Raw genomic sequence first — 13,391 nt, forward strand, 5'->3', positions numbered from 1 at the left:
GAAAAAAGAAGACTAATGCAGCCACAACATCTAAGGACTCATGAGCTGCAATATATTATATTTTTGTTTTTGGGCTCTGACACATTTTGATTGCATATTTCTTTGTTGTGGATTTAGTTATTGCATTTCTTTGTTATTAAGCAGAAATCTGATTTCTTTTTTCAGGTGCGAAGAATGACTAGTGCTTTAGTTGCAGTGGGACTTGGCCTTCTCACACCACAACAAATTAAATTTCATTTGGAGACGGGTGAACAAATGAACTACTCAAGAAGTCTAATGGCTCCACCTGATGGATTGTTTTTAAAAGAAGTCAAATATGCAGAGACAGGTGGGTGATGCTGTATAAAGTGAGTGAGTGTAGAACTTCCTTCCATCTTCTGGATACTTCTCTATCCCTGCCTGCACTAGTTAGCAAGTCATCACCTAGGGAACAGATGCAGTAGGTTTGTTACATGCCCTGCACAGACCTTTTGTTCTTAAAAATGTCACCAGCCTATAGGAACAAGGTGTGTGGGATATTTCTAGAATATAAGGCGATAGAATTAGGAAATAAAGGTTGCTAAAATTATTTAATTAAACAACAAGGCTGATAGCGTTTAGGAGCTGAGATGAGGAATAGTGAATGGTGGCTGCAAACCACAATGTCTCTTCAATAAGCTTGCTGGCGTTTTATTCAAAGACTGTGAGGCAGGCTTGGGCACTGATGGATCACTGCATCCAGATGGGTAAATCCTAGGGGAGGGGACGACCATCATCACCACAAATGGAACAGGGAGACAGTGTGTTCCTTGCCAGACCTGCCGGCGTGTATGGATGACATCACTGGAGCATAGGGCAGAAGCACGGTAACCACTGGAGCCCTGGATGGAACTACAGTGTCCGGAAGAGGAAGCAGCCACGGCCAGCGTGCAACACGTGTGTCCCTGTTGCCATGACAGTGCATTTCGTGCGCATGCGCCTTATCAACAGGACTTGATAAAGCACATGCACGCAAAGCGCGTTGTCACAGCCACAGGGACGCATGCGTCCCATGCTGGCCGCGGCTGCTTCCTCTTCCAGACACCGTAGTTCCATCCAGGGCTCCAGTAATGCCACCCTCACACGCCAGCCACAGGGGCTTCCTTTCTGGGTACCGTGCTTCCGCCCTAAGCTCCAATGATGTCATCCATACATACCGGCGGGTCCAGCATGAAACACACTGTCTGCCTGTTCTATTTGCGGGGATGATAGTCACCGCTGCCTCCCCTTGGATTTCCCCATCTGGATACAGTGATCCATTAGTGCTCGAGCCTGCCTCACAGCCAGCTCGATAAGGTTGCAACCAGGGGCGTTGCTAGGGGGTGGCTTTTGGGGCTACAGCCCCGAATCTGGGGCCCATAGCCCCGAGTCTCTTTGAGACGGCCGTGGCTGTGGCCTCTCTGCAGCCAGGCAGGACTAGAGCGCGGGCAGGCAGCACGGGAGAGCCGAGAGAGCAGAGAGATTACATCATCTCTCACCACCCACCCTGCATCACCGCTGTTCCGCTCTCACTGTGCAGCCATGGGCAGCAGAGAGATGACATCATCTCTCACTGCCTGCCCTCTCTCTGGTGAGCCTGATGTAAGGAGTGGCTCTCTGGGGACTCTGAGGTAAGGAGGGGCTCTCTGGGAACCCTGATGTAAGGAAGGGGCTCTCTAGGGACCTTGATGTAAAAGGGAGGCTCTCTGGGGACTGTCAGGAAATGTTCCATCCGCTGGTAATATCTGTTATTCGGCATGCAGTACTGAGGTCCACCAGCAGGTGTCTCCTGGCAGTTTGGAACTGTCAGGAGAGCTTTTCCCTGTTAATGTTATGTCATCTTTGGGCCGCAGTACTGGCGTCCACCAGCGGATGGATCCTGGCAGTATGGAGCAGGTATTCCCCTCTGCAGACAGGTGTCACCTGACGTTAATTAGCAGAGCTGCAGTATAAATACCCGGCAATTGCACACTTATGTTGCCCTGGTATTGTCCTTGATCTGCATCCTGTTACCCTGATCCTGTAACCTGAACCCTGATTCCTGGAACCTGTTGATCCTGTTTCCTGTCCGTTACCTGAACCCTGGACTCTGGACTCTGAGCCTTGTACCTGACCCGTCCCTCCTGTATCCATCCATCCTCTCTTGTCCTGTTTATCTCCCTTCCCAGCTACTGATTCCGTGTTTATGACCCTGGCCTGGCTTGACTACGATTCTGGTACTCCCTCTTGCTACATATGCTGGTTGGTTTTATATCACTGATTGGTTGTTCACTTGTATTTGTGGTGTGCTCACATATGCATTTTCCTTAAATAAACTTACTTTCACCTATTTATGTCTGGTTCACTCTGTTGCAGTCACACAGTTCTGGTCACATCTGGTTTATGACAGAATACCAGGGCCATCCCTGACCAGAAGTGGCTGCACTGGGGAACCATTTTGATTCAGTTGGTTGCAAACATGAATGCCGATGAGGTTATTTATTTTTCTCTGCTGGCATCTGAAAGTGGTGATTATTGCCGCCAGGCTTTGAAAGGATGATCTAGTGACCAGTTGTTTGCCACTATACGTTTGGCTCACTCACTGGTCGATCAGGGTTATATATTGTTTGGGGAGGTGCAGCCCTTGATCAAGATCTGTACTGAGCTGGCCCTGCCCTGTATTTCAGAGGGCCGTGATGATTTCACTCCTCCTTTTGATTTGAATCAGGTTGTATCACTAGTGTGGCTTTTTGAAGATGATCCAGCCGATTTTTGTGAGCACTATTCAGCCTGTTCCCCACAGGTGATTGCGGAGTGCATTGTGTCTGCTCAGTCTTTTGTTAGACAGGGAGATTTAAAAGTACAGTTTGTACAACCTATACTTTCAGCATGGTCTGACATGATGCAAGCAGCTCCAGCCAAACAAACCACCTCTGCCACCAAACACCAGCCTACCCAAATGTATGTTTCCCCATCACCCGTGTCAACCGCAGTTGCAGCTCAGTATACGCTGCTGCCAACCAAATATTCATATCCAGTCTCTGCTCCCTGTACCTATCCTGCATTCAACCCACCTGTCTCTTCTCAGCTGCCCACAAACCCACAGGAACTTCCTCCAGCTACTGTTACCTCTTCTCTGCCATATCCCAATCCTCCTTTCCAGTCTGCTGCACCCCTCACCTACAGAGCTTCAGTGGCTAAGCCAAAGAAAAAACGAAAGTTTTTTCCAACCAAGACAATCCTGCCAGTAACCCAACCTGCCTCCGCACCAGCTAATCCAACCCAGTCTGACATCCCAGTGTCTGCCTTCCAGCCTGACGCCTCGGTGCCTGCCTCCCAGCCTGACGCCTCGGTGCCTGCCGCCCAGCCTGACGCCTCGGTGCCTGCCGCCCAGCCTGAGGCCTCGGTGCCTGCCTCCCAGCCTGAGGCCTAGGTGCCTGACGCCTCGGTGCCTGCCTCCCAGCCTGAGGCCTCGGTGCCTGCCGCCCAGCCTGAGGCCTCGGTGCCTGCCGCCCAGCCTGAGGCCTCGGTGCCTGCCGCCCAGCCTGAGGCCTCGGTGCCTGCCGCCCAGCCTGAGGCCTCGGTGCCTGCCGCCCAGCCTGAGGCCTCGGTGCCTGCCGCCCAGCCTGAGGCCTCGGTGCCTGCCGCCCAGCCTGAGGCCTCGGTGCCTGCCGCCCAGCCTGAGGCCTCGGTGCCTGCCGCCCAGCCTGAGGCCTCGGTGCCTGCCTCCCAGCCTGACGCCTCAGTGCCAGTGTTCCAGCCGGAAGTGCCAGTGCCTGCTCTCCAGCCTGATGAGCCCGCTGTCCAGCCTGATGAGCCCGCTGCCCAGCCTGATGAGCCCGCTGCCCAGCCTGATGAGCCCGCTGCCCAGCCTGATGAGCCCGCTGCCGAGCTTGAAGTGCCCATGCCTGCTGCCGAGCTTGAAGTGCCCATGCCTGCTGCCCTGCCTGTTGTGCCACCGTCTGCTGCCCAGCCTGTTGTACCAATGCCTGTGCCCGCTGTCCAGATTGAGGGTCCAGTACCTGCTGCCTGGTCTGATGTCTCGGTACCCGCTGTCCAGTCCGATGAGCCTGCTGCCCAGCTCGAGGACCCGGAGCCCGCTGTCTGGCCTGATGTGCCCGCTGTCTGCCCTGAGGTGCCTGATGCCCCGCCTGAAATGCCTGTGGCCCAGCCTGATGTACACCCATCTGTTGTTCTGCTTGATGCCATAGACTATGGACAATTACAACCAGTTGGAGCGTCCGGAGGCCGCTCCTTTGAGGGGGGGTACTGTCAGGAAATGTTCCATCCGCTGGTAATATCTGTTATTCGGCATACAGTACTGAGGTCCACCAGCAGGTGTCTCCTGGCAGTTTGGAACTGTCAGGAGAGCTTTTCCCTGTTAATTTTATGTCATCTTTGAGCCACAGAACTGGCGTCCACCAGCGGATGTATTTGTGGTGTGTTCACATATGCATTTTCCTTAAATAAACTTACTTGTCTGGTTCACTCTGTTGCAGTCACACAGTTCTGGTCACATCTGGTTTATGACCCTGATGTAAGGGGGAGGCTCTCTGGGGACCCTGATGTAAGGGGGAGGCTCTCTGGGGACTCTGATGTAAGGGGGAGGCTCTCTGAGGACCCTGATGAAATGATAATATATGTAATATACAGTATATATATATATATATATATATATATATACACACACACACACACACACACACACACACACACACACACACACACACACACACACACACACACACACACACACACACACACACACACACACACACACACACACACGTATATTATATACATGTGTATGCCCGCCCAAGCGTATGACTTTCTTTACTTAGCTGCTGTGGGCTCTAGCCCCAGATCTTTTGTAGTCCTAGCATCACCCCTGGTTGCAACCATATACTTAATGAACTATGTACTGTTGTTATCACTTCTTCTTTGAGAAAAATGCCAGCAAGCTTATTGAAGAAACATTGTGGTGTATTGCATCCACCATTCACTATTCATCACCTCAGCTCCTGAGCACTGTCAGCCTTGTTGTTTTCAGTATTTAACATCCAATCCTATGCCCCTGGATAGCAGCATGGTTTAGCTGTGATCATATCATACTATTGGGGGGATTTTTCAGTCAGTAGCGCCTGGAACCCAGTTTCTAAAATTATTTTAATATATAGTATATAATAGAGCTGTTTTTATTTAGAGTTTTGATTAAAGCCTAACTCCAAGAAACGTAAAACGATCCCTTTCAGTGGGGCTGCACCTGCACTGCAAGGATTATTTGCTCATTTAGGTCTAGGGGACTTGTTAAAGGAGATTTAATTACCTGATCCTCTGTTCTTCTTTGCTGCTAGGCTGGTCCCAGTAGCATCTTCTCTTCCATGCTCCAGTGGTCTAAAGCCCTGTCATCAAGACCAGTGCAGAGTTCATAGCCCTGGACTGGGTGTCATGACGCCGAGGGACAGTCCCTTACCACATGGGGGGAGTGGAGAATCAGGTAAGTAAAAGCACTTTTATTCTCTCCTAGACTAAAAGAGTAATTAACCCTTGCAGTGTTGAGGCAGCCCCACCGCAAGGGATAATTTTCATGTTTCCTGGAGTTGGGCTTTAAAGCTAAAAATGTTTGTTTTTATGTTTTAGTATTGTTATTCCTTTTCCAGAGACTGCTTAAAGTTTTACGTTGTACATTACTAATAGTCCCAGTGACAATGGTCATTAGGACAAACAGGTTTAATCTCCCCAGTGGGGACATATACTGCAAACAAAAAAGCACCACACCCAAAAGTCATTGTCCAGCATTTTTCCTACATGAAATAGTCCACTAACAATTCATATGTATACTTGTGCGTTTCAGAAGCTCAAGAGTGCCCCTTTTATCAGGGCTTAAGAGGTTTGCTTCAAATTAAAAAGCACTAAATTAGTACCAGATAGGTAGTGTATAAGCGGTGGACATGCGTCACATTAGCTCTTGTTTTCTTACGTTCCCCTTGGAACCAATTTATGTGCTCTTTGATATATACTACAAAGCCCCCCCTCCCATCAGGTGTCCCCGGCGGAGCCCCCCCTCCCATCAGGTGTCCCCGGTGGAGCCCCCCCTCCCATCAGGTGTCCCCGGTGGACCCCCCCTTGCATCAGGTGTCCCCAGTGGAGCCCCCCTCGCATCAGGTATCCCCAGTGGAGCCCCCCTTGCATCAGGTGTGTGTCCCCAAAGGAGCCCCCCTCACATCAGGAGTCCCACAGCGGTGCGCCCCCCCCCCCCCCACCTCAGAGGTGTCCTAGTAGTAGCATGGCTAGAACCCCTGCCCCTTTCCATATCAGGCAGGAAGACGGCTGGGGGGGCTAGACGGAGCGCCTGCGTCACCGCCCACCCTCCGCCTCGCCCCGCCTACCCCCCGCCCCGCTGCCAGTCTGATATGGAAAGGGGCGGGGTGGGGCGGGGTGAGGCGGAGCGGGGCGGAGGGTGGGCGGCGACGCAGGAGCTCCGTCTTGCCCCCCCCAGCCGTCTTCCTGAACTTCATCAAAATGGAATGTCTCCGCCGGCCGCGGACCTCTAGCGGCAGCGAATCGTGAAGAACCGGATTTCTCGGGACATTTCCCGGGACACCAGAAATTCGGGAATGGCGTCCAAGTCCCAGGAATGTCCCGGGAAATCTGGGACCGTTGGCAAGTATGTATACTATCATATACTATCAGTTGCTGCCCTGAACATCTTCCAATCTACCGCCATTGCCACAGTAATTAGACACATACACCCTTCTAGGACCAGTTTGGTCAGTAGCCAGTTAACCCACCTGAATGTTGTTTAGTTGTGGAAAAAAACAGCACATGGGTAGAACTCCATTCTGCTAGGGTCCCTGGTGACATTCAAACCTAGGACCACACTGCAAGACAACAGTGCTAACCACATTGTCTCTGTGCCTGATTTATGAAAACTGGAGGAAAGTGCACAGCAACCAGTCACAATCCACCATTCATTTTTTAGCCACACCAGACATCTGAAAGAAGATCTTTCTGTTTCCCTTGTGGCTCCCATGGCCCTTCAACATTTTCTTTTTTACTTCTAGGACAGGTTAGATAATGAAAATACAAAGCTATTTGTGGTGGAATCCCTAAATGTCCCATTGTGGAAAGAGAAAAAGCTAGTACAGAATGTAACTCTATGACACGCAAAGCACAGAATTCCGCCTTGTGTTCGCTTCTTCACAAAATGAAATCTGTTTCAGTGACAAAGGAGGGGAAAGCTACTTATGGTAATTTCCTATGAATCTGGCAGCATTTCAGAGAGCGCTCTCATTTTATCTTTTTACTTATTAGTGACAGTAAGGAAGAGAACAGTGAAAGGAGCTGCCTGGAGGACACAATGCCTGCTCTGTTGTATTGTGTCTGCAGATTTCAGCTCCAAGTCCACATTATAAGTCTCTCTCCATCCAAGCTGTACAAACGCACAGCTGCTGAAATAATGGAGCCACCACAGTAGTCATTATACGCCCGGGATGTTTAGTTCTCCTAAATAATGCCCTAATTGTCCCACTTAGAGGAATCAAGTAGCTAAAAATAACATTTTGAAAAATAATATTCTGTCAGGTAAATACAGTATGAAATGACATTATTTTGTATTCTTTTTTTGAGACAGCAGGTGGAGCTTTATGCCTCGATACTTAAGCATACCTAGCCACATGCAGCCAGTTCCATTCATGTCAATTGGCATGCAGTGGCTGATGCTTCTAATTAGACATCTGTGTGGGTGCAGGTGTGTGTCCTACAAAGTGTCTGTGCTTAGGAATACACAACTACATGGATGTCAAACTGGGAGCAGCGGCTGTGTCTGTGCACCCACTGCATGCCAATTGACATGAAAAAGTCTTCATGCACGCGGATGGAACCTGTGCAGCCCGGGCAGGCAAAACACGGCCCTCATACGGGTGTACGCTTACATGTGCCTGTTTGAACAAGGCTTTAGGCCAGTTTTTACATATTTTTCTTTCTCTGTTTACTACTGTGCAGAAGAAAAAAAAAATGTGCTCATAGCTGAACTCCACGTATGATCTTGGTTGCATGCTTACATTGTCCCAGCTTGGACCAATGTAAGAAAGCATGTCTTATATATGAGGGGTTGCTGAGTAAGCTGACAATCACTACAACCTTCCAGGTCCTGTGAAAAGTGGCAGGCCCACTGAATACTGACCACAGAGGTTTACCCATTCAGCACCACTGCCATTCACAGAATGCCTTGTATTTTATCCAAGCTGTAGGCTCCATGCACACTCCATGCTCGCTGCTTATACAGGAGTTTTGTGTTCTGCCTGTAGAAGCAAATCGAGAAAAAAAAAACTGCTCATAGCTGAACTCCACATATGATTTTTATCCTGTGTCCATGCACATTAAGACGAATACAGGCATATTTTGAGCTCAACGTTTAGAGGCAGGAAAAAAAAAACCCTTCTGGTTTGTGTTCCTGATTGGAGGTTTCTGGCAGAAAAAAACGCAAAACTCTCCTAAACTCGTCTAAACTTTTTACAAAAAATGTTCTATTGGAATGTTTTTTTCTGCCAAGGGAACTGGGTTTTTTTTAAACACCCAGTGTGCATGGAGCCTAAGCAATTAAGATCAGCTCACAGTAAAATTTACACACAGATCTAAATGACTGATCCCTTACCTGGCTGTTGAGTTTGAGCTGTAATTTAAAGCCATTCTACCTGAAAGGTGATTCCTGCTCTGCTATTTTTTTAGATTTTTTTTTTTTTTTAGCCCTACAGTTTTTTTTTTCGTGCAACCCTAAAAAAAACTTACAGCTCTGGCCGGAGCCACTGTACTAACCATGCGAGGTTAGTTCAGCGATCTCCCCCACTGAGCTGTTGTGTTCTAAGAGGGCCACGGCTCCCCCTCCAGAACTGCACTCTCTGCTATTGGCTGAGAATGCTGATCAGGAGTCAGTCGGCTGCTGGTTTTCCAGAATGCACAAACAGAACATACTGAAAGTATTCAGAGCTCTTCACTTTTTCCACATTTTGTTATGTTACTGCTTTATTCCAAAATGGATTAAATTCATTATTTTCCTCAAAATTCTACAAACAATACCCCATAATAACAAAGTGAAAGAAGTTTGTTTGAAATTGTTGCAAATGTATTAAAAATAAAAAAAAAATCACATGTACATAAGTATTCACAGCCTTTGCCATGGCACTCCAAATTGATTGGAGTCCACCTGTGGTAAATTCAGTTGATTGAACATGATTTGGAAAAGCACACACCTGTCTATATAAGGTCCCACAGTTAACAGTGCATGTCAGAGCACAAACCAAACCATGAAGTCCAAGGAATTGTCTGTAGACCTCTCACCTTTTAGCAAATCAACCCCTTAGTGACCTGGGATTCCTTTGTCATGTAATAAATGTTTATTAAAAAAATAGCACTGTTTTATATATCGTAACAAAAACTAATACAACAGTTTAAAAACATATAAACTTAAAATGCAACTTAGACTCAGAGGAAGTAGGCTGAATAATAACTAGTAATAAGTGTAAAATTGATGCGCTTTAAATAAATAGTGCACAATATACCTCTGCAAGGAATTAGCTTAAATATATAAATATACGATGCATATATATAAATAAAATAAATAAATAATTCTGGTGCTCATACATGTATTAATGTTATCCAAAATAAATCCACAAACTGATAATGTGACGGTGAATAAAAATATACTGACACTCTAAGTTTAAAATGTCCAGGCGGAGATAGATAATGGGAGAAATAAAAGTAATTGAACAATTCCTTCCCTTAATCCAAATTGATTAATTCACTGGGTTAAACAGTTTGTTGCAGGATATTTCGTTTTTCTTGCATCCCACTTCAGCCTTAATACCGCTGGTGATTCGGCTCTCAGGGTAAAGATTTATGCAAGACAAGCAAAAAAAGATAGATCATTGTGCAATAAACTTCTGAGATAGTACACAAGCAAAACAGGGACAAGAGATACACTCACATACTCCCGGTCTATTGGAAACATTCAAATATGCAGATTGCAGTCAGCCGCTGTGGACGAGGCTTCCCATAGAGAAACCGCTGCTGTTATACTCATACTTCTTATACTTCTTCCAGGGGAAAGGTTTTTTCCCCTGTAAAAGATGTTACGCTTGCATTAATACCCAACAAAATGGGCAAAAGTGCAATAAGTTTACTGCAACAAGTACTGGCAATGAACACACCATTAAGGACTTCATATCGTGTAGGACGGAAGGAGTAGTATATGTCTTGCAATGCTCATGTTCACTACAATATATTGGTAGAACAAAGAGGCCTATGTGGAAGCGCATAAAGGAACATATCCAGAACATTAAAAAATCTTTTCCTAAGCACAATGTCTCCAGGCATTTTGCTATGCACCACAATAGTGACCCTAAACAGTTGAAATTTTAGGCAATTCAGAAATACAGACCACAATGGAGAGGCTCAAACAAGATAAGGGAACTCGGTAAAAGCGAGTTTAAATGGATATTCTTGCGCCTAACGGCTTAAACATAGAATTTGATCTCAATTGCTTCATATTAGATTTTTAATACTCCGTGATATTCTCAAGATATTCCCTATTGTTTGGAAATTTATTTTAAAATATATTATATATCAATTAATTTTCACCTTATAGGTATTGATTGGTATTTACTATCATCGTCATTTTACATAGTAAATCATATTTTATATCCTATATTCTCTATCATAGTAACATTTTTTAATAAATTCATTTTTTTTAATTTTTAATATTTTTTATTTTTTTATATTTTTTAGGGACTATGTATTTATAAACTGTGAATTGGTTTTATGAATACCTGGGTTACGCATACAACCAAATATGTATTACAATTCATTTAGTATATTTTTTTATTTTATTTATTTCGAATATATAGATTTTTGAAACATTGTTGCATTGGTTTATCAGTGGCGCAACAATGTAGTGTTAATTTATTTTTATTTTTATTTTATTTGTGATAAATTTTTTATTCACTATTGGATGTAGCATTATACTAGCCTAATTGATATGTTGCTAGTGATTACTTAATGTGGATTGATTGGTATTTTACTTGCGGATTTACATTCACATACCAGCAATGTTACTATGTATCCCAGTTTAAAATGTCATGTTATCTGATGTGGTAACATTGAATGTGTAGTAACATTCTTTACCACTGGAGGGAGTCTATGACCATATTAATTATGTCTACTCTTATGTTATTATTCTCTATTTGGAATTTTCTATCTATATTTGTTTTTTGTATACAAACCTGTGTTTATAAATATATGTCCCCCGTTTTAACAATTTGTAAACAAACTAAATATAGTTTAAGTATGTATATGTCATTAGTAGCAGAAAGCAGTATGATGATCCAATGAACACAGCGCTGTCTCCATGGTAACCATAACGCCATAGGACTTAAATACAGAGGCCGTGGCTTCCTGTGTTTATCCTTGAGAAAGTCACGTGCCAGTGACGCAACGCGTGGGAGGAGCTTAGGACGTTTAGTGCTGCAATACACCTTGAGTATAACAGCAGCGGTTTCTCTATGGGAAGCCTCGTCCACAGCGGCTGACTGCAATCTGCATATTTGAATGTTTCCAATAGACCGGGAGTATGTGAGTGTATCTCTTGTCCCTGTTTTGCTTGTGTACTATCTCAGAAGTTTATTGCACAATGATCTATCTTTTTTTGCTTGTCTTGCATAAATCTTTACCCTGAGAGCCGAATCACCAGCGGTATTAAGGCTGAAGTGGGATGCAAGAAAAACTAAATATCCTGCAACAAACTGTTTAACCCAGTGAATTAATCAATTTGGATTAAGGGAAGGAATTGTTCAATTACTTTTATTTCTCCCATTATCTATCTCCGCCTGGACATTTTAAACTTAGAGTGTCAGTATATTTTTATTCACCATCACATTATCAGTTTGTGGATTTATTTTGGATAACATTAATACATATATGAGCACCAGAATTATTTATTTATTTTATTTATATCTATGCATCGTATATTTATATATTTAAGCTAATTCCTAGCAGAGGTATATTGTGCACTATTTATTTAAAGCGCATCAATTTTACACTTATTACTATTTTGTTTTTGGTTATCTGATCACCTTTGCATTGATAGCAGCTTTAATTTTCTGATTTCATTTTATTATAGCACGTATCGTATTATTACATCAATATATTTTTTAACCATTTTTTAAGCACATTTTTATTACCTACACTTATCCACATCAGCGCTTGGTTTTTACACTTATTTTTAGCACTGAATAATAACTAGCTGTCAATTAACGTTGAAAATTGGTGACATCTAGTGCGAAGGGCAGCTCTGGATTGAAGTTGAGTATTGCAGCAACAGTTGCCCTTTTATTACTTTTAATGAGCTACTTATGGCTATTTATCTATTTGCAGGAATTAAAGCCCCGCCAAATTAAAACTGAGCCAAAACCATGATAGTTTTAGTTTAAAGAGGAACTCTAAGTCTTTTGATTCATACACATCTGTTACACAACACAGCCAGACTGGTAACGCACATATTTTTAAGGTTCAAGGGGAACTTCACTTGACTAAAAATGAAAAATCAGCTGCTTCAAATACTGTAGCTGCTGATTTTTAACAGGTACTTTCCAATCCATGGAGTCCAGCAATGTTTTTCTTGGAGCCAATTCTTTGCTGGGCTTCGGATCTCTGACGCTGTCATCTTGGATGTGGGAGCCGCTGTGACTTTCTGATGTCTCGGAGCCGGCTCCTCAATGCACTTGTGCAAGATAGCTCTGAGCTGTGAAGACTGTTCCGGAGACCCCTGGGATATCTGACCCAGAAGGCTAAGGGCAGTGGGAGGGTGGCTCAAGGTGATGTACTTGGGGGAGTCGTGCTTCAAACATCTGCCATAATTTGACAGCTGAGATTGTTTACTTTTTATTTGTATTCACTCGTGTCCTGTTTATTAAAATACACTTTATTTCATCCTTTAGATTTAAAGATGGACAAGGCCTCCAGTTAAGAAGATGGACATACATATAGAAACATGTAGGGACTTTTACCAACTGCTTACTGTAACTTTGTACAGTACAAATAAAATTTTATATTTTTTATATGGTGGATATTGGATAATATATGTTATTATTTTGCTATGGTGTAGAAAAGCAAACTGGATACTTGTAAGTTAACCATTTGACCTCCAGGCCTTTTTCTGACACTTGTTTACATGTAAAAATCTGTATTTTTTGCTAGAAAATTAGTTGGGACCACCAAACATCATATATTTTTAAAGTAGAGGCATCAGAAAATAAAATGGTGGGTTTTGCAATTTTTTGTGTCATGGTATTTGCACAGCATTTTCTTAAACGCAAAACACAATACATAACCCAATTTTTTGTAAAATATAAAAGATGTTA

General features: G+C 44.2%; 1 protein-coding gene across 2 annotated transcripts in view; it reads left to right on the forward strand.

The window, feature by feature from the left end:
- Nucleotides 1-13,095, forward strand: part of PUSL1 (pseudouridine synthase like 1) — a 199,601-nt gene extending 186,506 nt beyond the window's left edge. For both annotated transcript variants that reach the window (XM_073602936.1, XM_073602938.1), the window contains exons 7-8: nucleotides 166-328; nucleotides 12,969-13,095. In XM_073602936.1, coding sequence (XP_073459037.1) covers nucleotides 166-328; nucleotides 12,969-12,997 — 192 coding nt within the window. In that variant the 3' untranslated portion in view covers nucleotides 12,998-13,095. The remainder of the gene's footprint in view (nucleotides 1-165; nucleotides 329-12,968) is intronic.
- The last annotated feature ends 296 nt before the right edge of the window (nucleotides 13,096-13,391 follow it).

The sequence above is a fragment of the Aquarana catesbeiana genome, linkage group LG10 (genome assembly GCF_042186555.1).
Source record: "Aquarana catesbeiana isolate 2022-GZ linkage group LG10, ASM4218655v1, whole genome shotgun sequence".
In the NCBI taxonomy this organism is placed as follows: domain Eukaryota; kingdom Metazoa; phylum Chordata; class Amphibia; order Anura; family Ranidae; genus Aquarana; species Aquarana catesbeiana.